Source organism: Podarcis erhardii (genome assembly GCF_964252035.2).
Source record: "Podarcis erhardii genome assembly, chromosome: 9".
NCBI lineage: Eukaryota > Metazoa > Chordata > Lepidosauria > Squamata > Lacertidae > Podarcis > Podarcis erhardii.
This window is the reverse complement of record NC_138512.1, coordinates 44,445,982-44,473,969: the sequence shown is the minus strand read 5'-3', so window position 1 is coordinate 44,473,969 and position 27,988 is coordinate 44,445,982. Positions and strand designations below refer to the sequence as shown.

At 42.6% G+C, this 27,988-nt stretch overlaps 1 protein-coding gene and 1 long non-coding RNA gene across 4 annotated transcripts in view; one reads left to right on the top strand and one right to left on the bottom strand.

Moving 5' to 3' along the window:
* The window catches only part of LOC309349838, a 41,869-nt gene extending 30,603 nt beyond the window's left edge, over positions 1–11,266 (bottom strand). For 2 of the 3 annotated variants that reach the window (XR_014160208.1, XR_014160209.1), the window contains exon 1: positions 7,493–7,658. This is a non-coding gene — a long non-coding RNA (uncharacterized lncRNA). Of the gene's footprint in view, positions 1–7,492; positions 7,659–8,113 lie in introns of those variants that run through there. The other variant, XR_014160207.1, reaches the window with a different exon arrangement.
* Positions 56–27,988, top strand: IL15 (interleukin 15). Its single transcript, XM_081876161.1, has 7 exons — positions 56–207; positions 7,666–7,790; positions 21,220–21,328; positions 22,914–23,031; positions 24,508–24,546; positions 26,179–26,328; positions 27,852–27,988. Exons 3-7 carry the CDS (start codon positions 21,255–21,257, stop codon positions 27,969–27,971), a joined length of 501 nt encoding a protein of 166 aa, XP_081732287.1. The 5' UTR covers positions 56–207; positions 7,666–7,790; positions 21,220–21,254; the 3' UTR covers positions 27,972–27,988.

Below are 27,988 nucleotides of genomic sequence, written 5' to 3'. Positions count from 1 at the left end.
CTCCCCTTGCGGGGACTCGCCTGGCGTGTGGAGAGGGAGCCGCTGAGTTCCGCTGGGGAGGGAAGGAGGGACTGCCGCCCGGCCTTTGCCCTGCCCTCCCTTTCCTTCCCCTTTATATGCAGCGCTGGACGGCCCGCGCGCCTCGGGGACACGCGCTTCGTGGGACTTCCAGAGGCCGGGACCCTTGGGCGCGCCAGCTGTTCTCAGGTACCCGCTTCGCTCCCCCTCCTTCCGTGCTTCCTGCCATTTGCCCCGCCGGAGTTTCCTCGGCTTTCCAGACCCAGCTGCTCCGCAGGGCGAGGAGGAAACGGACCGAGCCGCCGGCGCTTACGGGTCGCTCGCCGCGAATGCCCCGCTTGACCCCGGTGGCGTGCCCTTTATTTTGACGCGAGCGAAAGTTAAAAACGGGCGGTGGAGAGAAGGGCTCCTGTCACCTGAGGCGAAAATGAACACACATGAACCCGGGAAAGTCTCGGCTCAGCAGCCCAGGCGCCTTTTTCATATTCTCGCGCTTGGAGGGACGACGTCGTCTTCGGACCTCCCTGCTGGTCTCACTCGCCCCTGAGGCGCAGCGAAAGATGCTTCTGCCTTTCGTCTCTTGCATTTATTAACTCCGCAATAGGCTTCTGAAGCTGGGTTTGCTTAAGTTAGACTCTCCATAACTTTCCCCCTTTCCTGTAAGGCTATTTAACCCCACGAATATCCTGCCTTTCATATTTACAAGCGAAAGTTACAAATAACTATGGGTGTGTGCCAGCCAGCCAGCCAGCCAGCCATGCCCTCTTCCAGCACACTCCCTTCCGCCCCATTCTTCCTGAACCATGTTCCATTCTTTCTCCCGCCCATTTTTCTCTGTACTTTAAAACAGTCAGTCAGCACTGAAGGTAATATAATGGTGGGGGGCGGCAATGCCTAATGGTAATGCCGCTAAGTCAGACTGTCACATTTAGCTTGAAACAGCTGGAACTGGTGGTGAGGAAAGGCAGTCAAAGGCAAAAGGTCTTCCCATCCCATTGCCTGCCCCAGCCAGTGACTTCTCTGCCTCTAGTAGTCAGAGGTGTACCTAGGGTCCCTTGCACTCTTGGCAAAGAGCTGCATTGTTGCCCCCCCCCCCCAATCACTTTATCGCAATAGCCATATTAGAAATTACATTTTACATGACCAAAATACTCAAAAGTGTGAGGGCAAGGCAAGAAGGGAGGGCAGAAAAATCCACACGCCTTTGTGCCATTTCATGTGGCCGCAGCAGAGGCAGCATGTCATCATACACAAAAATGTCATACATTCCATAGTCTGATAGTTGATTTTTGGTGGTGGTGGGGAAGCAGTTTTGCCAACTTCTCAGTACACCTCTGCTAGAAGTGCATCCTCTTCTGAGCTTTGCTGCTTTGCAGGGGCAAGGGGAGTGGGTGGGTAGTGTATAAGCAGGAGAAGGCGGTGGCTCTCTTGTCCACCCTACCTGGGCCTGTGTGCTAGCTGTTAAGCACAAGTGGCCCTCTCATGTCTGTTTGCTCTTTGTGGGCAGTGCACTGCTGGCCACAGAAGGAGCAGCCACCTCTCCTTCTCAATCACTTGCACTCTAGATATAGTGGGGTTGTGACAGGGCCCAATGAATTTATGTAACGTAAAACATTTGAAAGTCCATTTTTTCTTGCGTAGTCTTTGTTTGGGTGTGGCCATAGGGGTAGGGCTAAGGGGACTGTTGTGCTGAACTCAAGCACTTCTAAATTTACTACTACATCATTGTGTGTTTTCAATGCTGGTATTTTAAGTTGTAATCCACCTTGAAATGGTATATAAATACAGTAGACAATTTCACATGCAACGAGGCCTACTTATCTGTAATATCAGCAAGTGCCTGTTTCCATCAGCATATTCTTGATAGCAGCCATGGGGGGGGGGACTGTTGCTCCTGTTATAGAAGTTATGATCATGATCAACTGATTTACATATGAGGTGGTTATAATAATAATAATAATAATAATAATAATAATAATAATAATAATTTATTATTTATACCCCGCCCATCTGGCTGAGCCTCCCCAGCCACTCTGGGCGGCTTCCATAGAAACCAAAAATACAGTAAAATATCACACGTTAAAAACTTCCCTGAACAGGGCTGCCTTAAGATGTCTTCTGAATGTCAGGTAGTTGTTTATCGCTTTGACATCTGCTGGAAGGGCATTCCACAGGGCGGGCGCCACTACCTAGAAGGCCCTCTGCCTGGTTCCCTGTAGCTTTGCTTCTCGCAATGAGGGAACCGCCAGAAGGCCCTCGGCACTGGACCTCAGCGTCCGGGCAGAATGATGGGGGTGGAGACGCTCCTTCAGGTATACTGGACCGAGGCCGTTTAGGGCTTTAAAGGTCAGCACCAACACTTTGAATTGTGCTCGGAAACGTACTGGGAGCCAATGTAGGTCTTTCAAGACCGGTGTTATATGGTCTTGGCGGCCGCCCCCAGTCACCAGTCTAGCTGCCGCATTCTGGATTAGTTGTAGTTTCCGAGTCACCTTCAAAGGTAGCCCCACGTAGAGTGCATTGCAGTAGTCCAAGCGAGAGATAACCAGAGCATGCACCACTCTGGCGAGACAGTCCGCAGGCAGATAGGGTCTCAGCCTACGTACCAGATGGAGCTGGTAAACAGCTGCCCTGGACACAGATTTGACCTGTGCCTCCATGGACAGCTGTGAGTCCAAAATGACTCCCAGGCTGCGCACCTGGTCCTTCAGGGGTACAATTACCCCATTCAGGACCAGGGAATCCTCCACACCTGCCCGCCTCCTGTCCCCCCAAAACAGTACTTCTGTCTTGTCAGGATTCAACCTCAATCTGTTAGCCGCCATCCATCCTCCAACCGCCTCCAGACACTCACACAGGACCTTCACCGCCTTCACTGGTTCTGATTTTTTTTAAAGAGAGGTAGAGCTGGGTATCATCCGCATACTGATGAACACCCAGCCCAAACCTCCTGATGATCTCTCCCAGCGGCTGCATGTAAATGTTGAAAAGCATGGGGGAGAGGACAGAACCCTGAGGCACCCCACAAGTTCTCACCCAGGGGTCTGAACACTCATCCCCCCCCACCACTTTCTGAACACGGCCCAGGAGGAAGGAGCGGAACCACTGTATGACAGTGCCCCCAGCTCCCAGCGCCTCAAGACAGTCCAGAAGGATGTTATGGTCGATGGTATCAAATGCCGCTGAGAGATCCAGCAGAACTAGGAAACAGCTCTCACCTTTGTCCCTAGCCCGCCGGAGATCATCAACCAGTGCGACCAAGGCAGTTTCAGTCCCATGATGAGGCCTGAATCCTGACTGGAAGGGATCCAAATGGTCCGCTTCTTCCAGGCGTGCCTGGAGTTGTTCAGCAACCACTCGCTCAATCACCTTGCCCAAGAATGGAAGATTTGGGACTGGGCGATAGTTGGCCATCATGGCCGCATCTAAAGATGGTTTTTTAAGAAGCGGTTTAATAACCGCCTCTTTCAGCGGGTCTGGGAAGGCTCCCTCACAGAGGGAAGCATTCACCACCCCACAAAGCCCATCGCCCAGTCCTTCCCAGCTAGCTTTTATAAGCCAGGATGGGCAAGGATCCAGGAGACAGGTGGTTGGTTTCACTTGTCCAAGCAGCCTGTCCACATCCTCGGAGGTAACAGATTGGAATTGATCCCACTCAACTTGACTAGACAGAACTCTAGCACTCTCCCTCCCTGGCCCTGCTCCCACGGTGGAGTCTACTTCTTCCCGAATCTGAGCGATTTTATCTGCAAAAAACTTTGCAAAAACATTGCAGGAGAACATGTGGCCCATACTGGGCCCCGATGTTGCAGGTGATTCCGCTAAATTGTGAACCACCTGAAAAAGTCTCCTGCTGCTGTTTTCTGCAGATGCAATAGAAGCGGTGAAGAAATTCTTCTTCGCCGTCGCTATCGCCACTTGGTAGGCTCAACATTGAGCTCTAACCTGTGTCCGGTCAGATTCGGAATGAGTTATCCGCCACCGGCGCTCTAGCCGTCTCAACGATTGTTTCATTGCCCTCAGATCCGTGGAAAACCACGGGGCTGTCCGGGCTCCATGCAATCGGAGAGGGCGCTTCAGAGCCAAACAGTCAATAGCCCTGGTTAACTCCACATTCTAGCGGGCCACCAGGGAATCAGCTGAAAGGCCATCAACATGGGATAAAGCATCCCCTACCACTCTCTGGAAACCATTTGGATCCATTAAGTGGCGGGGCGGACCATCCGAATTGGTCCCACCTCCCTGCAGAGGGGATGGGTCGCAGAGAAGTCCAGTTGCACCAGGAAGTGATCTGACCATGGCACTTCTTTTGTTTCGCTTTTACTTAGTGTCAGATCACCAACATCCATAGAGGTAAACACCAGGTCCAAGGCATGTCCGCGGCTATGGGTTGGGCCAGACTTATTCAGGGACAGCCCCATGGAGGCCATGCTTTCCACGAAGTCCCGAGCGGCCCCTTGTAAGGTCATGTTGGCATGGATGTTAAAATCCCCTAGGACGACCAAGCTAGGTGTCTCCAGGAGAACATCCGCCACAACCTGAAGCAGCTCGGGCAGGGAATCCTTGGTGCAAAGGGGAGGTCGGTACACCAAAAGGAATCCTGTACTGCCCCTATTGCCCAACTTCCAGAACATGCACTCAGAAAACTGGGTCTTCCCAATAGGACGCCTGGTGCAAACTAATGACTTCCTAAAAATCACTGCAACCCCCCCTCCCCGCCCACATGACCTGGGTTGCTGTGCGTAAGAGAAACCTGGTGGACAAGCAGCGGCAAGGACAGGCCCATCTGCTTCATCCAACCAAGTCTCTGTTACACATGCCAGGTCAAGTCCTCCATCCATGATCAAGTCATGGATGGCAGTGGTCTTATGAATCATTGACCTGGCATTGCACAGCAGCACCTTCAGGTCATGTGGGTATCCCTTGCTGATTCTAGTATCCATCCGGTCAGGACCAGACAGGAGGCAGGAATAGTCCTCAGACAACGACTAAACCTGCCCCTTCTGTAATGACATGGTCTAGTCTTAGCGTAACTCCTCCTCCTACCCGTGATCACTGAGATCGGTTGTCCCAGTGCATCCCCCCCTGTGGAACATGCCGCAGCCATTTTGTGGGCTGGGGCCCACTCCCCGGCAGCCCTGACCCCTCCCCCTAAGAACAAAATAACACCTTAAACAAACAAACAAAACCAATAAAACAATACAAACAAAAAAATGTAAAAATTACAAAAACATCAATATATAAAAAAATCCCCCAAGCCCAACCAAACATCCATCCCACCCCCACCCCCCACATACAAATGTTTTTTTAAAAAAACATTTTAAAAGCACTCTGCACCCCTCCAGCAGTAACAGCAACTGTCCTAGTAAGGCCTGTCAGGCCCCGCCCCAGGCCAGGTGGTAAGTGGCAGGAAGGAGCAGGGCCCTCAGGCACTCACTCAGGGGAGTCTTCCTGGGCAGCAGGCAGCAAGCAGCAAGCAGCAAGCAGTCCTTGTGAGGCTTCAGGCCCTGCCCCAGGCCAGGTGGTAAGTGGCAGGAAGGAGCAGGGCCCTCAGGCACTCACTCAGGGGAGTCTTCCTGGTTAGATGTTATTGAACTACAACTCCCATCAGCCCTCAGCCAGTATGGCTAATGGTCAGCAGAGATGGGAGTTGTATTTCTAGCACTTTTGGAGGACCACAGGTCCCCCCCTACCAACATACATACATTAACTTTTTTATGTCATGATATGTTTCTCCATGTAAGTGCTGATATATGTATGGCTCAGAAAGGCTTGGTGTGTACACAGAACAAAGTGTTGTAGGAACAAACTCCTAGAGTACACCATGAAGGTGTAACCCCACGCATCTTAACAGATGGTAAAGCATTACTTTTGTTTACCTCTTTCTGTCTTTGTGTAACCACAGCAATGTATGTTGACCATTAGCCAATGTAAATTTTTAGCAGCTGCATGAGGGAAATCACCATGGATGCTTCCAGATAAGCTTGTTCAGTGGAGGCTGGTCCATTAGGACAGGTGGGGCATTGCCCACTTTAATAATTAGGTTTGTACAATTACTGGTGCTCATGCTAAGGGCCGGCTCACACGCGAGGCAGACTGAAGCAACTGCTTCAGGTGACAGAATCTCATGGGATGACACTCTTATGGGCTGCTGCCAGGGTTGCGTGGTGGTAGCTTCTGGTGAGAACTTGCAGAATTCTTGTGAGATCTCATGAGAATTCTGTGAGATCTTACCAGAAGCTGCTGCTACACAACCCCTGTAAGTGAGGCTTTGGTGGAGTGGGGACAACTTCTCATTTCATTTCAGGCAGTGAAATGGGATGGGCTACCCCTGCTCATTTTATTTATTTAAAAATATATTTCCAAGTTTCCCAAATTAATGCTTACTTTCCTTTTAACTCTTACCTTGAGTTCTTCACATGGTTTAGGGTTGGCACTGGGGGAGAGCAGCACTCTTTTGTGTTTAATAGCTGTGGGGCAGGCATAATTAATTATGCAAAAAGAAGTGCATTTGGATGAACTTGAACTGAACATAGGTCCATTATTTTTAATAGGTTTACCCTGAGTAAAGTTTAGTTGAATCTCACCCTAGATGGAGAGTAAAGACGACACCCTTTTATGCATGTAGTTGTGGTGTGAACACCTCTTTATCGAGAAACAGATTGGTTCTAGTCAATTCCCCTTTAATGTCTTACAACTGTACTTGTAATACAACCAGTAGTTTATTTTCATTTGCATATGTGGCTATACGTACAGAATTAGAGCAGAATAGTATAAACCACTTCTACCATTCCTCAGGGATTTCTTTCACTACAGCTCGTTAATGTTCACTTTTTACCAGTGGGGTAAGCAGCCATTCATTGCTAATAATTTTCCAGCTTTGGCACTGTAGATAATTGTTAAACTATTAAATTGTAGATTGTGATTTATAATGTTCATAATGGCAACAATCTCTAAGCATTCACTCTGTTCTGTCACTGGAAACGTACCCTAATCTCTTGCAGCATAAAATACAGTACAATGACTTGTAATGACACACATATCTTATTACCTGCTGGTAATAAGCTATCAACAAGGATGACAGTTTAATTATATAGTACATCTCCTGCTGGCAAATGACTAGCTCCCAAATATTTCTGCTGCTCTTCACCATTTTTTAAAAAGAAAACGTGACTGAAAACTCTGGGTGCCTTAAATTGAATTTTTACTTAATATGTTGATGAAGGGTAACACTAGTTTCAAACCACTTCACTGGTGTTTTTATTTATTCAAAATATTTATATACTGCATTTTATTAAAACATCTCAAGGCAGTTTACACACACACACACACACACACTCTAGCAATGTTAATAGCCAGTACAGAATTCAATTTAAAATGTTATGACAACTGGTTAGCATGGTCTTAGTTGTATAAGCACCAGTAGGTGGTGTTGTGTTAGGGAGGTTAGAGGTGAAAGTTAGTATTCTTTTACCTGTCCTGACATAGTTTCTCGGCTGTTATTCCTATGTGGTGTCAGAGTAGAGATGATCCATAGTGTTCTGACAGTCTCACAAAACAGAAAATAGGGCACAGGCTTCCATTCAAGGCATTCTAGGAATTCCCAGTTCCTGCAGTCAGTGTTTATTATTGTTGTTACATTAACAGACAGAGGAGAGCCCTGGAGCTGAGAGAGCCTGCAGGAAAAGGCATAGCTTCTGCAAAAAAGAAGAGTTGTGTGAAAAAAGACAGGAGAGGCCTGGAACTGAGAGAGCCTATAAGAATCTGCAAGGGTGAGTCCAGTCCGTCCCTATCCTCTTTGATTGTAGACATTGCCAACCTATCCCCAGTCTGATTTCAAGTTCTGCCCACAGCAGAATTTGATTTCCACCATCCTGAAACCTAGCCACTTAGGATAAGCAGATCCCAAAGGTTTTCCCAGCCATCTGGCCTTGACCAGCAGGTACAGGAAAACTAAGTATAGATGGGCAGGGTATAAATAAATTATTATTATTATTTATTATTACCATGGCCTCATCAGTAGAGAATCCTCTGAAGGAAACTCACTGAAGTTGAGATGAAATAGTTTAAAACAGTTAAAGAAGATTTAGATGACCACTTAACACTTTACTGCAGTACAGGTGACTCACTGTTTGTATGGGGGTTGTGCCCACCCCTCCCGCATGTCCGCAGAGCATGGCTTTCGGGCCGCTTCTAGGTCCATGACAATGAACGCGTGCACAGTCACTGTCTGTAAAATCTGTTCCTGCAAGCAAGCAACAGGAGAGTCAGTTTCTCACTTCATCACTACCCTTGTAGGCCGACATCCAGCACTGTGGATATGGGGAGATGAGTAAGGCACTAATTCAAGACAGATTCGTAGTAGGCTATCAACATTTAGCGTAAGAAATCCCTATGGTCATATGATGGGAACATGCTGTTTTCTACTTTTCTGCTCATGGTGGGGGTGATGGAATGTCTGGGAGAGTTTTTTTTGGGGGGGGAGGGGTTTCTAGTTTCCTAACTGCTTTTTAACTTGGTCAGTACACTTTTTTAGGGAAGTAAAAAGAGCAAAGTCACAAGATATGGGAGTTGGGTGCTAGCAGCCTCTTGGTAGCTTTTTCTGACCATTGCAGTGTAGTGTTTATGGGTGATTAGTAAGGAGCATTAAGAAGTAACAGAAAGGTTGAAAGTTTACGCTCTTCCCCACTTGAGCTGGGTTAAAAAGTTTCTGGGGAGACAAAAATTATGCTTTGCTTGCTTCTAGCTAATTTCTGAGGCCAAAGTTAAAGTCTGATGTATGTAGAAAAATGAAATACCTTGCTAATGCCTGGTGTATGAGACAAAATGAAATGTCTTTTGTTTTCTTCTTCTCATGTTCCTATCACAGTCAAGGTATTAATAACCACCTGTTTTCTTGTAAGTAGAAAATATAAATATAAACAAAATATGACAACCATAGAATATTAACTGGCAGATGTTTTAAAGAAGAATTACCTTTATTTTATTGATAAGCTTAGATTTAATTTGCTTTCTTTTAAATTGGGGACTACTACTAGTGATTAATGATCCTTAAGCGAAAAGAACCAGAAAGATAAATCAGTTCCTTGTGTGGGAGCTTTAATCTATTGGACATTGGCAGAGTAAGAAATGCTCTGTTGCTGGCAAAGCAAAATGCCCTATTATGATTTATGCACCTGTTATGGCTTGTGGCTTTTTTTCGCCTTGGGAACCTTGTGAGTTTGGTAACAGCTCTATTTGAAATTGTACACTGAGCAAAATCAGAGAATTGGGATAACTACATTTTCTTTAGAAACTTTTTTTAAAATAAAAAAGTAAAAGCACATTGCTGTATTTAAAATAATAAATTAATATGATAACCAAATTTGCTGAGGAAGATTTGAGCACACATCAAGCATAAACATGCATTAGAATGTGTGGTTAAAATGTCCAAAGCCCTTAAGATTTAATTGGGTCCTGGGACAGTTCTACTCATGTATCCTGTTTCAAAATGTATTTATTTGAAAGTAAGTCTAATTACCGGTAATTTAGTAGAGCTTGCTTCTCAGTAAACATCCTGAAGACTTTTATCTATATATGAGATCCTTAAGAATTTGAAAAATGAGATAATGTCTTTGGTAGGCATTTTACGTGGTTTGTGTAGAACAAAATGCGAGTGTAAATAGAGCAATATGAAACAAACAAACAAAAACACTGGTTCTTCTTCAATAATAAAGAACAGTAAACATTAAAAAGCTTGAACAGAGAATATCCTGCAATTGCAGAGATCTTCAGATTTGCTGCAATGTGACCTGTCACTTTGCTTATGGCACATTGTGAACTTATTTCATTGTAGAATCTTCAATGGTGTCACATAATTTTTGGTATGAGCACTGGGATCCGATTTATAGCCTGGCAAGAGAACAATAACAACAGGAAAATTATAGATGTCTAGAAAACTTCAAATTCATTGATTTCCTAGTTAAGATGATTTGAGAGGCTACCTGTGATTTTAAATGACTGTTCAGATTTCCCCTCCATTTCTGTTTCCCTGTTGTGTCAGATGTCTTCTTATATTTTTTGCAGCTTTTAACATCCTTTTTAGAATGCAAATAGACACTGTCCGTATTTCTGTTCCGTGTTTGCTTACTTTTAAGGCACTTTATAAACAAAAATGCAACCTCTTTTTTAGTTAAAAATGTTCCCAGATCAGACTTCCTGTTTCCTGCCAAGGGAAATGGCTGCCACCCATGAGATTGGACCCCCAGTAGTGCCAGGGCCAATATGAGTGTAATTAGCTCGCTCAACCCCCCCGAGGGTAGGGGAGCTTAGCCGCCCGCAGATCGTCCGTTATCAGCCTCTTGTAACAAGATGGAGGGGCTGGGATGCTGGGCGTTGTATGGCACAAACTGGGTACTCTCCGGGGTCAATCTCTCGAGCGGGGAATATCTGTTTTCTAAAAATTAAAAAGATTTGGACAAAAATCTTTCTGGACGGAAAGAGATAAAAGGAAAATCTGCTAAACTACACAGTTACTGGAGGTCAAGCTTTGGAATCCAAAAAGACTCCCATCTTGGTGTTTCGATTAATGTGGTGAGTGGCTGCTGTATTTTTGTATTTGTTATATCAGCTATTTAATGATTTGGCGAACCTCACCAAGAAAGAATTAATTACCTAAAGGAAACACAGGAGGGGTAAAATTTATTGGATATATGGCACCATGGTCCTTGGTGGAGAGTCCTAATTAAAATTGGCAGAATAAGATCAGATATGCAAATGGCTTGGACTGAGGAGGAAAGATGGCGCTGGTAGCAGCTGTGATGCAGCAAGAAAAAGGAAAACAAGGAACCTCCTTTATCTGAAGGAGGCCAGAGATACTTTATAATTTGACCTACAAAAGGGATGTACTTTACAAAAAATGCATGTGCTCACACGGAATATATTTATATATGTTTGAAAAAGAGAGTGACGGTGAATTCTGGATGCCTACTAGCTCTCCAGGGCCCTGGAGAGCGAGCGTGGTTATTTTTTGGAGAAACTGGGAACAATCTTTATATAATTTATTGACTGTCAAGTACACCCCATGGTATAGAACTTGAAACATCAGCTTGTTGTGAGAGATCAAAGTCAACATGGCGTCATTAATTTCAACCTTGTATGGAAGCCCAGAGCAAGAAATGGTAGAGAAAGGAGGGGCTATTGAAAGAGGACTGTGTTTCCAAATAATAAGACTGAGAACAATATGGAATAAAAATTTGCCTCCTACGTGATTATAGAAATATGGAATCGTCAAACAAAACAAGATGGAGAGTCGTATACCAGAGATTGATTGAGAGATGCGGGAAGAAAGCAGAAAATAAATGAAGGACAGTAGCTCTTGGAATTCAGAACACGGGAAGTCACCCTTTGAAATTATTTAATTCGGACTTTATAATTGGCTGTATTGGTGTGTTTTTTATGTGGCAATATTTGGTTTGATTTGTTATGAATAAAAATTATTTACAAAAAAAGTCATCTGCTTTAATTAGTGAATTAAGAAAGCTTTCCACTCAATATCATGAATAAGTTGAACCTTTTCACAATATGAAATGAATATGAGATACTTCCCCCATCAGCAATACTTATAATACAGGAAGTGAACCTCTATGGACCACTGCAATACCTCCCCACTAGCCCTTGACTGATGTTGCACCGAGTGGACAGAGCTGAGTCAAATCTGGCCATGTCAGGTTGGCCCATTTGTTCATGATCAAATGATGAATCACCATGGTTCTATCAAGAACCAGCATGGAATTCAGCAACAGAACCAGCAGATTGTTGGGGGCAGTGGTAGAGCACTGATAAGTACCACAAATAAGAGGGAACTCAGTGGGTGATATTAGGCACAAGCACCTATCACCACTCCTTCAGAATCTCCCTCTACTATGCCTGCTCCTCTTAATCACTGAGATAGGCCATCCTACAACATTCCTCCAATCTCTGTCTCCTGAGGCACATCTTGTACATAGAACACCCTGCTAAAACAGTTCATACACAGAATTTATCATGCCTCTAGGTCACACAGGCATCAACACATGAAAGCCAGATCTCACAGGACCTGCCAGTAAATACACCTACCATCCATCTGAGCAAATGATACAGTGTTCCACCTTATCTCTCACCTGGGGCATAAAACCATCTCTTCTCTACACCTGCCTCAAACCAAAAGGCTGGAGTGCCAACTTGGCCCCATGACTGTGGGTGCTCGGGGCCATGGGTGCCATGCAGCGTTCATGACCCTGCCACCAAAATTTGTGGGTGCCCGACCCCTTCATAGGGAATTTTGTGGGTGCTTGGGCACCCAGGGCCCCAGGAAGTTGGCACCTATGCCCAGAGGATATAAACTCTCAAAGACACCTCAGTCTCTCACAGTACAGAACCCAAAAGCACAAAGCCTATGTATTTCATGCATTCTGTCATCCCAATTTGTGCTATATTCAGTAAACAAATATCAAATATTCATTGTTCATTTTGCTGTTCATCTCATTGTTCATCTTGCTGAAGATAAAATTAAATGCCTGAAAAGGTCACCAAATACTGCATCTTACATGACAGATAAATTATTTCTACCTATTAGCAGTTAATGTATTTTGTTTTGGATACTTGCATGACTAAATCACCAAGTACAATTGACATCAATGACTTTTAGCAGCATACTGACAGTTGCTGAAACTGTCTTATTCTTTTATTTCCATTTTGAGCATGATTGACATTATGAGAAGTGGCACATAATCTTGCCGCTTAAAAATGATTGTTGCCAGCATCTATTTTTAATTAAAGCACGTCACCAGAATGGAACATAGATTTATGGCTGTTCAGGGCTGATCACACATGCATACTCATGATCCAAGTGCCCCCCCTTTCACATCTTCATTTTTTCACATTTGTTCTTATAACACCCCATATAAACCTGCAAAAATTCTTTGCTCATTCCAAAAGGGTGGGGAGGACTCAGATGGGAGAAGTGTTACAACTTGCTGAACATTTGCTCACCAACAAAGGGAAGTGACTTGCAAATGCCTGAGGTTTTATGGCTGTCCTTAGAAAACGATGCATAATTTATGTGCCACATAAATATTGTAATTCCTTCATTTAAATGTCCTAATAACTTAAAGCACTGCATAATGAGGGCAAAACCTACCGTTTAGTATCAAACTGTACTTTTAAGTAGCGTGGATATCCATACCTTCAAATATTCCTTTCTAGAATACATCCCTTCTTTCCTTGAATAGTTGGTTTTCACAACACGATAAGCCAAACTATGAGACCATGCAAATGTGCAGGCTCCCAGAAGGAAGCTTGCTGCCTCTTTCCTTTTCCTAGGCCTTTTTATTTCTCCTGAGCTGAGCTAAGGTTTGGCTTTGCATGCTATCTGAACCTGGGCTTGTGTTTTAATTGAAACTGAATCCTCAAAATACAGCAGTGTTATGTGTTCCAAGTTCTCAAGTCCAGGAGGTGGGAAGATGGCTTGTTCTGGACAGGGTTGCACTCCCTTGGAAGGTAGCAGGTTTGCAGGTTTAGGATACTCCTGGATCCAACATTGTCATTTGAGGCCTAGGTGGCCTTGCTCCCTAGGAGTGCCTATTTCCAGTTACAATTGGTTTGCCAGTTGTGGCCATTTTGGGGCAGTGATGACTTGATTACAGTACTCTACGCTCTTGGAACGTCCAGATTGGATTACTGAAATGTGCTCTGTGTGATGCTGCCCTTGAAGACAACTTGGAAATTTCAACTGGTTCAAAATGCAGTGGATGAGACTGCCTTTGGAACTCATTCGACCCATTTCAAAAACAGCTGCATTGGCTGCCAGATCTGGCAGCCAATGCAGCTGTTTTTCAAATGGGTCTTCTTCTTCTTTGAAGAAACCCATTTTTCAAATTTTTCAAATTTTCAAATTTTCTTCTTTGAAGAAGAAGATCCATTTCTGAAACGGCTGCATTGGCTTCTTTGAAGACAATATCAATTCATGACTGCCAATGCTTCCCTTCATCCTAAATGCCTCTTTCCCATGTGTATTGTTATGCACACCCCAAAACTCAAATGATGAGGTTTCGAGGATGCAGTACACACTCAGGTTTTGTTTCCTTTGAATGAGCTCACTTTGTAAAATGTATGTTTATTTACAAATATACAGCTAGAGCATAATATGGAGGTGCAACTACTACAATGGTTAGTCCAAAATCCTTTGTTCTTCTATAAAATCAGGAGGTTGTCATGTTGGCTATCTATTGGTTTACAAAGCAGCAAGAACCTTATGAGTCTTTCGGAGCCCAACTCAGTGCTCCATGTGTCTTCTCTATTCCTGTCTAAAACTGCAGCTTCTTCATAACCAGATTGATGGAATAATCTCCCACAGGGCAGAGGAAGGAAGGAGAAAAAAGACACGTCCTTGTCCAATAGTCTTGCCGTTTCCTCATTATTCAAGGAAATATGGTCTCACTACACTTGGTGCTTCTGGCAAACTATAACCTCATTTTACTTAACTAAACAAACGGAGAGTGTGCCTGGACAAAACTTGCCTTACAGGTTTCAGGCTCATCAACCCTCTTTCTTGGAACCAAGAACTACACAATTGAAAGCTACCCTAAGCAGTGTTAGAAACTGAGATATGAAAGCTAGGAGCTAAATGGCACCTTAAACCTATGTTATGGGCACAACAATGGAATGTTTAGGCATTGGGGTTTTTTATAACAAGAATACAAAGCTGAAAAATGAATGAGTGGCAGCTAAAATATTATGTTCATTTTTCACATGGTCTAGTCCTTCTCCTGCCCACCTCCCTAATATTCTTAAGGGGTCTCTTCTCCAGCCTTCAGAGAGTAGGTCTTTTTCTGCCTCCCCACTTCTACCTTTCTTTGCTTCAACTCTGCAGTTTTAATCTAAAATCTTAGGTGAAGTACTGTGCCCAGAGCTTAGAAACTGCTTGTGTTAATGAAATTCCCTGTCACAAAATGCACCTAGAACAATGTGAGTTTCAAACACTGACCCTTAAAGATAATCCAGCCTAACATCCAAAAAACAAAACAAAAAAAACCCCCATTCTTCTAAAACATTCATGATTTATAGTAATTAAAAGTATTCAGGATGCACCAAAATGAATGAGGTATTTCCTTTTTTGGCTGGAGTAACTATTCTCTACTAATTCTGAATGTGCTGTTTGTTCCAACATTTTTTTCAAATAGTTCCCCACAAAATCTTGTATCTGATTGGTATATTTATATGTTTAATTAACTGAAAGATTTCTAGGCCTCGTTTCAAACAAAAGGTTTCACAGAACTCAGCTACATTAGTAAAGAAATAATGATTTGAATGTGCAGACAACAGACAACACCAGATGGCGCCAGAGAGCTAGAAAATTTTATATGCAATTTTCCATAGGGTTTTTTTTTCTCCTTTTGTTATAATGATCCAATTTCTGATTTATTTATAGTGGTTTTTCCCTGTGTGTAGATCCACCCTCCATGTATCACACAAACAATATATACCAACAAAGAAGCCATAATACAGTTTTAAACCAAATAAAAGCAAACACTTCATTACCACTAGTAGGCAGCACCTACTAGAGTATTCTGACATAATATGGCCATACCAAAAAGCAAAACACACCCACAGACAGGCCATTAAAGGCAACAGTAAAAAAAAATAGGCCTTTAAAACCCATGTAAATATTTTGTGGGATGGAGTGTGCTGAACTCCTCAAGGAATTGAGACCCATAACCGTAGGGCTACTGCCAAGAAATAGTGTGAATCTTCAGTCTGCTAGACAAAAAAAAGACCCATTGATTATTTCGAACTAAGATCTTATTCACCTACCTTCCATTTCTAGCTTCAGTTAATCATTGCTGCTCTGTTCTCCTTCTGCCAGTGTGGTATTGGGCTTAACTATTTATTTTCGCTTTCTTCTTTTTCTTTGCATTTATCTAAATCTAACCTCATTTGTCCCCTTTCCCCCCACCTATCCGTTGTCCTTTAATGGTCATGGGTAACTGTGCTGAAAGTTGTTCAGTACTTACTGTTGATGAAGACATAGCCCATGGTGACTCCAAGAGCTCACTAGTTATTTTAGACAGGCAGTAACACAGAGGCACATAATTTCCTAAATAACACAGCAGTGGGAGCTAGAAGCTCAAAGCAGTACAAGGTTTATTGATTTTTTTAAAAGTGTCTTTGGAGGCATATTACAGTAAAGATTGAAAGCTAAAAATCCGAGTCCATGCTGAGCAAGGATGTGAATGGAAAGAGCTGTGCTTTGGTGTAGCCAAGAGAGAGGCTATTACTGACCGTGGTCAGAATAGAAGATGAAAGAAAAGTGATAAAAGAAGGACACCGAAGAAATGCCTAGCAGAGGTAATAAAGGTATTTTCCAGAAAAAAAGGTCTGCTTTCCCTTCCAATTTCTCTTACCTGTTACATTTCCCCATCTCCCAACAAATCTCATAAACCTTGGCAATAAAGACAATGTGTCTGGCTCTCAGGTAGGATATTCCCCACTCAACTCTTAAGACAAGCAATACTTTAGATTCCGCTTAGTTGTTTGATTCTTCAAATCACTGCAACCTGAAACATGGACGCATGATTTGTCACACAAATATTGGCAAACAAATACAAGTAAACATATTTTCAGCCAAAGAACAAAGGTTGATATATTATTCTCCAGTTCTGCAATTTTCTCCTCCATTGGTAGCCAATCAGCATCAATTAATTGGGCCATATATTGGAAGAATTAGGCTTTCCTCATTTCTTCTTACCATGCCTTGGAGTATAAAGTGCTAACAGCTAAAATTACAGTAGTCTGATTGTCATTTCCTGAGATTCTTCGCCCAGGCATTTTGAACTGCCATATTTCTAGTTCATCAACCAGATAAATGAAGTTTGCCACGTGGATGGAATTCAACTTGCAGTAAAAGCATTCAGTCTCTCTCGTCTCAAACGTAACTGAAGTAGGAACAGTATTAATCACAATTTAAACTGACTAGTAAAGGGCCATGTTCAAGCCCCAGATAATACTGTGTTGTAAATGAGGCTAATGGGGGAAATCTGTGCTTAGGGCTGCCAAATTTGCGTTCTGTTTGAAAAAGCTCCAGGTTTGCCTCCAAGACATTGTCTACAAACTGCTTTACTTCAGCTCCCCAGGCTAGTTCCCCTTCACACATTACATGGTGACAAAACCGGGTTTGCCACATAGAGTTGACAGGGAAAGGTAGTCATCTGCATTGCCTGTATTTGCAAAGATTTCTGCTGTATTCACACTTTATATGTGTTCTTCCCTTCCCCTTTTCTTTTCACATCCTATGCTTTCTCACAATTGTAAACTTTGAAAATTCCTTCTTTATTTATGAACCCATCCCACCCTCATACATACTTATCTCAATATAAGTACATATCATTGTATTGAATACTGAATAAAAATAAAGTAATTTCTTAAAAGTAACGGTTTGTTTGGGGAGTGGAGATAATTAATTTTGGATCTGGGATTGCCTTTTTATTTTTTATTTTTGAGCTGTGACCACACATCTAAAAGTACTCAAAGGCTGTATTGCAACAGCAGAGCAAGTTCCAGGTTTTATGGGTTTCCCCAGCAAAAACACCCTCATTAGGCCAACTTAAAATGTGCTTTCTGTAACAGTCTTCTTTCCCTTTCTCTTCACAGTCATCCTCCTTCTTCCCTCTCACTCACCCCTTCTGCCATTACAGCCATTCTACAGTGGAGGAGGCATTGGGCAAGAGAACAGGATTTGTAGCGGACGACCAGAGCACGCCAGGCCCTCCTGTCTTCCACTGCCTCCCGCAGTTTGGTCAAACTCATGCTGGTAGCTTCGAGAACACTGTCCAGCTATCTTGTTCTCTGTCGTCCCCTTCTCCTTGTGCCCTCAATCTTTCCCAACATCAGGGTATTTTCCAGGGAATCTTCTCTTCTCATGAGGTGGCCAAAGTATTGGAGCCTCAGCTTCACGATCTGTCCTTCCAGTGAGAACTCAGGGCTGATTTCCTTAAGAATGGATAGGTTTAATCTTCTTGCAGTCCATGGGACTCTCAAGCATCTCCTCCAGCACCATAATTCAAAAGCATCAATTCTTCGGCGATCAGCCTTCTTTATGGTCCAGCTCTCACTTGCATACATCACTACTGGGAAAACCATAGCTTTAATTATATGGACCTTTGTTGGCAAGGTGCTTTTTAAGATGCTGTCTAGGTTTGCCATTGCTTTTCTCCCAAGAAGCAGGCGTCTTTTAATTTCATGACTGCTGTCACCATCTGCAGTGATCACGGAGCCCAAGAAAGTAAAATCTCTCACTGCCTCCATTTCATTTAAAAGAAACCCGATTGCTTGATAAATATTGGCCTGCAGTATTTTTTTTGTTTTAGTTGCATTTGTGCAACTGAGTACATGGCAGAAAGAGTTTTAGCAAGGCACTTTATTGCTCAGTGTTTTGCCATGTAGACTATATAACTATAGACTGAATTTGTAAATAGTTTACATTCCCATACACTGTGGATGATGTTAATTGCTCTGCTATTTGTCTAAATGACTGCTATTACTATTAACTGCTATGTGTGCTTACTAATTAAAGAGAAACTGCGTGCATATAATTTATGCTGGTTTTGCCTCAATACAGGCTATCCACTTTGTGACTGTTCAAACACACAGTTTTTCTTTACTGGAACTCATGATGAAGGATCTACTTTTTTGGCATACAAAAGCATCTGGAATGATATTCCAGTAACAAATCAATTGCAAATAAAATGACGTATAGATAGGTTGACCTCATTGCTTACATTAACCCATAGGATCTTAAAAACAATTTCTGCAATCTCACAGAGGCATTAAAGGCAATTTACAAATGACAACAACAGTTCCTCTTGCATAAGAATGAAGTTATTCCTCAACGTCACTTATTGGGAAATTAGGAATCGATTATGGAGATATGTAGGAAATCCATTATCAAAAACAGGGGGTGGAGTGGTGATTGTGGTACTTTAGAGTCTTCTCTGGTAACATCTGTCATGAGCATTTGAAGGTAACCCACTGCTTCATTTATATCCCTGAAATAGGCCAACCAATGGGAAGTTGGTATGTATATGTTCAAAATTCAAAGATTGTCAACACATGTTGCATTCTATATCCGTCCCCCCCCCCCCAGACTGATTCTGAGTGACCTGGTAGTTGCAGAGAGAGGGAAGGGGTTAATGTTGTCCCATTGTCATGGACAGACCACTTTTTGGCAAGGCTTGGACAGACAGTGGCAGGTGAAGACCTGCATGTGTGGGGGCCCAGCTAGGATAGCCTGCCCCTACAGAGTGATGGAATATGAAGGATTCCTGGATGCCCTGGGGGATTTTCCAGTTGGTATAGCAATGTTCCTTTTGAGCCCCTGGTCCCGCTTTACAACAAAACAATGGAGAGAGCCATTGACATGATTGTTCCCAAGTGCCCTCTCAGTCACTGCAGAACCTGATCTGCTCCTTGGTTGTCTTTGGGTGATGAAGCAGGCTGGAATGCAGGTGACACAAATCTCATAGTGGATGATGTGGCATTCGCACAGGGTCCCCGGTTGTTCCACGGACTATTGACCCTGCACCACCATGGCTTATCTCTTCCACTGCCACCAACCAGGTTTCCCCGGTAATATATTCAGACTCAGTCAGGTTGTAACATATTAACAAAGATTCCAGTTTATTGTGAATGCAAACAAGTTTTAAATACTTTGTAAAACTGTAATCCAATTCATTCTCTCTGTCTCCCCCGTCTCTAACTCACTCTGACTCCTATGCCTCCCACCCACAAGAAACCAACCAAACTAACTGCCAAAACCCCTGTGTTGAGCCTTAAACACAGTTAGGCTCCGCCCCGGGCTTTCTTATTGGTCAGCCTATTAAACTTTTCTCTCTCCCCCCCCCCCAGTACAACATCTCCATAACGAGTGGGCAAACGCCACAGATGAGTACATGGTAGAGCGCATAATTGCATGTATCAGGTGGCAGCTGTAAATAAATGTGTCCAAAAGTGGCTGTCTGGCTGTGCTCTTTAGGCTGGGGAGTAGGCTGGTTGAAGGTTCAGAAAGTGGAACAACAGACGCTTCAGACGTGTGCTGTGACAAATTTGCAAAGCTCTTTGAGGATAGTTAGTCAGTTTGTTCTTAACCTTGGAATTGCAGTTGTTGTAGATCTTAGAGAGGTGGCCACAGCACTGCCTGGTCATTTCAGCTGGGATTAGGAATTAGACAATGCTTGCAGGGGTCTGACTGACTATTTGGTCTTTTGACCTTTGCCCGTCATGACTTGTAACAGCAAGCCAGGAAGGTCTGATTTGATGGGAACAGGTTCTGAATGTTTCACTGGAGAGGTGTATAATTCCCACCATGTTGAAAGCTGCAGTGGCACATTTCCTCCTCAAGAGATTTAGTCAATTGCCAACATTCTGTTTCTGGGCATGATGATTGAGTGGGTGATTGCTGTGCAATGTAAGGGTGTACCTAGATGAAGCAGGTTATCTAGGCCCATTTGAAGATGTTGGTGCTGATAATGGGCGGTTCCTATGTCCAGGAGTTGAGAAGATGTCCTGCATTGGATGGGCTTGCACTCCACCTGTAGAACCCAGTATGTAGTGTGCAGTTATTCCTGGAACTTACATTGCCACTGGAAGCACTGGTGGCAGTGGTGGTGGGTAATGCTGATTTCCAGCTCTGACTGGTTCACTGACTATATCCCTCCAAGGACCAAGAACTGAGCAGTGAGATGTGGAGGGGAAGAGTGAATGGCGAGGAGGTTGTATGCAAGTATGCATGCCTTGTGTGGTGTGTGCATTTGTGTGCGAGAGAGAAGTAGCAAGTGGACACACCAACTGGCAGTAGTTTTGGCCCCATCCACCACTGGCAAGTGTCCCCTGAAAGATTAGCCATGAGGGATGCTTGAGCTGAAAATGTTTTCTCACCCAAGATACAAAACATCTTTGTTGGATCAATAACGATGAATTAATTGAATATATGTATCTCCTATTTTATCTCTAGACATGTTTTCAATAAGTGGATCACAGGTTCCTTAATGCACAGCACCATCATAATTGCCTTTATTCTATTCTCTTGACCAAATGAGTTTCCTAATGATTAAGAGAAATATGTGCAAGGTACATTGTACAACTTATATGTGTACTAATCACTATTTTTTTCTGAATTATGTCTTTCAGAAAACACACTTGAGAATGTTTGCCTTCAGTAGCAAATGTATGTCATTATGAGCAATTATTTCCAGAGTTCTTTAATTAATGATCCTGCAGTTACCATCTTCGTACTTTGGTAATTATAGTTTGAAATAGTAATAACGATATTGTTATTTACTCGTATGCTACTAGAGAGATTTAAAATGCTTAATGTTTCAATATTTCCAGTTGGAACAAGTGAGGCGCAGGGACATTGTGACACTTTCCATACAACTAGTCAAACAGCACTCCATCAGCATTTTAGCCTTTATGCGATATTACTTTTCAGAGAAAATAGAATTAAATATTGCCTTTATCATTGGGTGAGTAAGGAAGCAGACCTGCTGTAGGCATTCTGGTGTTTTGTTTAGAAATAAAGCAAACAATGAAAAAGAACAGAATAACATACTCATAGCTCTGTGGTAAAACAGCTGCTTTTCCAGCCTCAGTCCCTGGCATCTCAAGGTAGAGATGTGAATGTTCACTGGAGATCCACTGCCAGATTTCATAGACCATGCTGTCTTAGATGGACTAAAGGTTTGATTTAGTATAAGGCAACTTCATATGTCGTTTCATTGCTGTGGTTATAGGCAGTGCTGGTTTTTTTTTAGAAAAAGAGGTGCCAGAACTCACAATGAACACCTCTTATTGTTAGTCAAAATACACCCAGTAGGGGACCCAAGACCTTCCTAGAATGCCTCCACATTCCAAGTAGGAATTATAGCAATGCTGCAAACATATTGCAGTTTTAGTATTGGAAAATGTGACATCCCAGCAACAAAAGGGGATCTTTAAGAGAATATATGCAAACTAGAATATAACACACACTGACAGGGCAGTTCACAAAAGTGCCCTGTGTCCTTGAAGTAGTCTGTATTCCATAGACCAGATAAGTGACCCCAGGCACAAGCAGAATCTGAGTAGTCAGTGCATGTACAGTACAATACACAAGTTCTGTACCTACTCCTAGCACTTCCTTATTCTTTAAACGTTAAACGCTTAAGAAGAAAGTAACTCTTAAAACATCGCAGGGGGATTTGATTTCTCTCTCTCTCTCTCTCTCTCTCTCTCTCTCTCTCTCTCCTTTCTGCCAGAAGTTCTGAACCTTGTACAGTACTGCATCAGTTCATTCTGTATTGGTTTCAGAATGATTCTGCAGTTCACTAGTGAGGTTTAAATACAAGTATTTACTGTTTTAAAATCTTTACAATCAATCGGTCAACCAGATATTTCCTGTGAATGGTACCTTTTGCTATTTATGTTGCCACATCACAATAACCCTCTTCAGGTGTTAACCTAGCACTCTTATTCAACACAGGAGTGGAGACACATGGGAGTCAGGGCATACCAAGTCAAGCTTTTCCATGAACAGTGTGACCAAATGCAGTGTTGCAGCCTTAGCAAGTACAGGTGTAGAGTGAAAGCTTCCAGGTGACTCAGAAGCAGATCATATAGAGTTCTGGTTTGTGTAGAAGTCTTTGTGTGTATTGCTGTGCATATGAAGACTCCCTCACTAAAGATGGTTGCACTATTTCTTCAGAGGGTTGGGTCTGGGTTACTTAGTGTGTTTCTGCTCCCGTGTTCAATAACAGTAAAGGATTAACACTTTAGGAAGGCTAATGGTGTGCATAGTATATGCCTATTTATCAGATAATTGACTTCAGCATTTATTGTTATGACAGCACCCTTGCTTTCTTTCAACCAAGTTCATGTGAACTACAAAAAGAGATTAAATATTACATATGGCAATCAGTGATGCAAGATTTGTTGAACCTCACCATTGAACCATTCTCTACTAAGGTAAGCTCACAAAATAGATGTAAAGTAACAGTATTCAAAACAGAAATATAAATTGGGAGTGGTGAACCTGCTGGCCTGAACTGGCCCACTAAGCCACTGCAGGTTAGCCCACCAGCCCCTGGCAAAAATCACACGATCCATCACAGTGCTGAGCTGATGACACAGCCCAGTGCTGCAATTGAAAAATCACCCCATTGCCATGTTGGGCTGAGAAAGAGGTGATTTAAATAAGTGTGTGCTGTTTGTGTGACAAATGTTTATGTGTGGATGCTAACACCCTCTCCTGTGGAGGTTAAAGAAATCAAAGCCATGGTCATGAAAAGAAGGGAATAAAAAATATTTGCCAGTAGGAAAAAGACCTGAGGACATTTTATTTTGTTTCTTTTCAACATGATTTTTAAATACATGCATATAAAGGCCATAAGAGAGCAAGACACCACTCTTACTTTTAAACCCTATTTAAATTTCTTCCAAAACGCAAAATTCAAAACACTGTTTTGAAGGATATGAATAATTCTATGAAAATAAGGGTGTGGATTAGATATTAAGTTGAATATAAAAGACAAGAAATCATTGGGAAACAAAAATATTGTAGTAAAATGTATGCAAACAAGGCGACAATGCATTTTACAAAATGTCCATAGTGAACAGTGCACAAATGGCTAAACTCAGCATTTTAAATGTTTCTACTTCTGACACAGTCATTAAGTCAGATCTTGCAGTTTAGCTTCCTCCCTCACTCTAAATCAAAGAAATATAATCTACATACTATTGCACTATGTATAATACTTTCCAAAATCCTATGGACACTTACCTAAGGGTAAGCTCCACGGAACAAAGTGAAATATATTTCTGAATAAAAAGGCATAGGATTGCATTCATTGTTAATGCTATGGGCTCATGTCAAATGCTTTGATAATTTAAGGACTGTAAAAATTAATTGCAATTTGTTATTTCCTTCCTCTCTTAACCGCAAGTGTTTGGTTATCAGAAAAAGATTCTTGGCAAATTTTCCAGTAACACATTTCTCAGACAATCCACTTCTGCATGATTGATTCCAACATTTCCCCTTTGTCTTCTTCAATTGTCCTTTCTCTGAAGACATTTGAATCTTTAAAGCTATTTTAATTTTTTTAATGTCTACCATTTGAAATAAAGCACAAAATAACTCTTTTCCTAAAAGCATGATTCAGATATGATTCAGTTAGCACTGCAGGGCAGATATGCTAAAAGGCTGCCCACTTTCAGCTTTCTTCAACACCCGTTTGAGAAATTGCAGATTTACAGTTAATTTTAGTGGCTGCCAAATTGCACCCATCGGATGTTAAGACCTTCCCCAAAAGCTCAGCATTTAGGTTTCCAGTGATTTCTAATTTCACCTTTTGAGCAATGACTTAGATGGGAAGAAATCTTAACAGTTTATCGTCACTCAATTCTGAAACTGTTGCTTACAAAGCTATTACTTTTGTTTTTCAGATTGATGCCACTTTATATACTGCAGATTTAAAAGATTTTGTGAGTACATTTTGTAATTCAAATTGATCTCATATAAATATGTTGTATACCACTTGCAAAAGACAAGTTCCTCGCCATCTTGGAGGGAAAGGCAGCATGTGGGGTGCTGCAGGGATCTGTCTTGGGCCCATTGTTGTTCAACATATTTATAGATGACTAGGATGAAGGAATTGAGGGGATTCTCATCAACTTTGCAGGTGACACCAGACAAGGAGAAGTTGCCAATGCCACTAAGGACAGAATTGGGATTCAAAATGCCCTTAACATCTTGATACAGTATGGCTTTTCTTTATGTTCTTATGAACAGGGGCGAAGGAAGGCTAACCAGCACCTGGGGGGAGGGGCAAACCACCCGGCAGCACATGCGTGGTGCCACTATGTATGGCGCATGCACAATGCCATTACGTACAGCACACAGACATGCACCATATGTAGTGGCGTTGTGCACACGCCGCCAGGTATTTCGCCGCCGGCACCGCTCAAATGCCATATGGACAGCGGTGGGATCCTCCGCTCATGGCGGTGACGCGATGGCGGCAGCTCGTGGCACTGCGCCCCAGGGCAGCGGGGCGAGCCCCACTTGGGGTGCCTTCTTGTCATCCCCTTCAGAGATGGCCCTGGGGTGAACCACCCCCCTGCCCCCTTCCTCCACCACTGCTTAAGAGGCAAATTACTGGCCAACATCAATTATCAATGGACAATTTCACATGAAACAATTATTTCTGATACTTACTGAAAATGACTGGCAACGGAAGAACTACCCTGAAATTATCTTAGTTTAGTTCTGATTCAGATTTAGCAATCCTAATGGTTTGAGGATTTATTTTTCACTATAATATTCCCCACCTCAAAATTATGTTTTAGTAATGTTATTTATATTTTTATCCCATCCTTTCCCCGCCGAAGTTCAGAGGGGTCCACAAGCTTCTCTCTATTTCCCCACCTTCCCCATTATATCTGAAGGAAAAACACTGTGGGTGGCATTCAACTAAGTTTTACTCAGAGTAAACTTACTGAAATTAATGAACTTAATCATGTTCGTTCATTTCAGTCAGCCTAGTCTGAACAAAACTTTGTTGAATACCACTCTGTGAAGTAGGCTGAGAGAGACTGGGCCAAAGTTGCCTAGATGTGTTTCAGGAGCAGGGTTTTGTACTTGAATCTCCCTGGTCTTAGTTTGGCCCTCTCAACACTAGTCACACAAAATATATGTGTCTACTGTTTTACTGTAAGTGTAGCTTTCTTTCACGGTGGGCTTTTGAAGCAGTAAAACCATACAAGTCTATAGTCAAGCTGTATTCCTTAAATCATTTTTACCCCACTCTTCAACAAAAAAAGGCCCTCAAAGCAGCTCCCAAATCAAGGATACAAGCAATAAAATGGCAAATATATTTTACAAATGACTTTTCTGCATGTGCTTACAGATGTAATGTGTGAGGCAATTATAATTATTTGTCTGGCAGGAACTTGTGCAATAATAGTTATTGAGGGGTGAGAGGATCATTTCTCCCCCTCCCCCCATAATCATACTCTGAATCAGGCAGGATGGCCTGAATTCAAGGGAAAGGCCATGTCTGAATGAGACTTGAGAAATTTCATATTATAAACCCATTGATTTTTCCTTCTTTCCAGAGTGACTGTAATTTATCGGTGGTGAAATGCTTTCAGCTTGAGATGGAAGTAATTTTTTATGAATATAAATTTGAAAATGATACAACACTACGGACCAAAGTTGATAACATAATCAAAAATGTTAACTTCCTTTTGGAAAATGACAAACAGGTGAGTTTAACCTACGGGCAAAATTGCATGTCTGTTGCACTGTAGCCACATTAAAGGAATTCCTAACAGACTTTTCTCCCTTGCAAAGCAACTCAAGATTTAGATCAGAAAATGGAGAGAAAGGAATGAACTGTTGAATCCTTGCCCTGTAGTTTCCCCCCAATTTATTCCTTTAGGCTTCCAAGTAGGGACAGGCAAATTTGACAATTTTGGTTTCTCGCAGTTTCTCACTTTTCTAGGCATAAGTTCATTTCTCCAGATTTCCTCATCAATTTGCATTTAAAAACAGAGCAAATTTCTCCTAGTCTGCTCATTTTTCTACACACTTTACATGAATAAAGTGTGGGGTTGGACTCGATGGCCCTTGTGGTCTCTTCCAACTCTATGATTCTATGATTCTATGAATAAATGCATTTTGTATGCATAACTTGGCTGGAGAACCACATTGCAAAAATTCAAAGGATGGCTGTATTTTGGCTTCCAAAAGCGAAAATCAGGTGTGTTTGTTTTTCAATGCAAACTAAATTGAATTCTCCCCAACCCCTATTTCCAAGACTATGTTTACAAAGGATGTGGCTTTGGGATAGAAATCCATTATTGCAAGTTCTACGTTCATACCCTCCAAGGATCCCAGTCTAGAATGTTCCTGTGGACGAGAATTCGCTAGAAACCTTTAGTGTAGAATAGGTGAATTCAAGATATGTAGCGGAAATGTACCCTTTGCAGAAATGTTACAAGGAATTGAAAAGGGGAGCTTGTGAAAGTGAAATTCCTAGTTCTGTTCTGTGTGTGGAGATGCAAGTTGAATAGGGCCTGGCTTTTAGCCTATTTATACCTGTTGAGGATCAGAGCTCAGTCAGCTTCTGCCTCCGTTTCACCATTCCTCATCAAATGAGAAGGAAGGAAAAGAGGGTGGTTGCAGTTGGGAGTACTCCCAGCACCACTCTCAGTGCCCATGCCCTCCAGCATCCCACCTTGGATGGAAAGTACAATTCCTGCTGAGCAGGGAACCTTCTCCTTTAGTTGTACATGGAAGACCTGCTGCTGCTGTCTCAACAGGAAGCAGGAAAAAGGCACTGCTTCCATCAAGAAAGAAGGCCCCAGCAGGGCAGACTTTTCCATTGGTGTGAATGGCACTCCACAATCCTCCAGGAGACCCCTTCTGCCCAGGGAAGTGGGGTAGCCTGGGAAGGGGAGACCCTGCTCAAGCACCACCTGGGGCAGGGATTTGCATGCATTCACTTCAGATTTGCAGAAATCTCTTAAGGCTACATGCACATGCTGCTGGTTTATGTGCAAAGCCCTGCTAACAGAAATTGCAGACATTCTAGAGAGCGGGAGGCATAGTATGCTGAAATGTGGTCACAAGGATGTTAGTGGCTGACTAGAAATCCCAAACCAAGGACCTAACATAAGGAAGAAAATTGTCTGTCATGTCTCTCTTGTGTCTTACTTTCCTCTCAATGTTTTTTTAAACAAATTGCTTTAACAATGCTAATTTTTTTTAACCTTTCATTTTACAGGAAACAAAAACATCCAAGTGGCCGCAGTGTGAAACATTTGCAGAAAAAAACTGCACAGATTTTTTAAAGAACTTCAAAACTTTTGCACAAATGTGCTACACAGAGTTAAAAGCCAAATGAGATTTCACTCTAGCAGG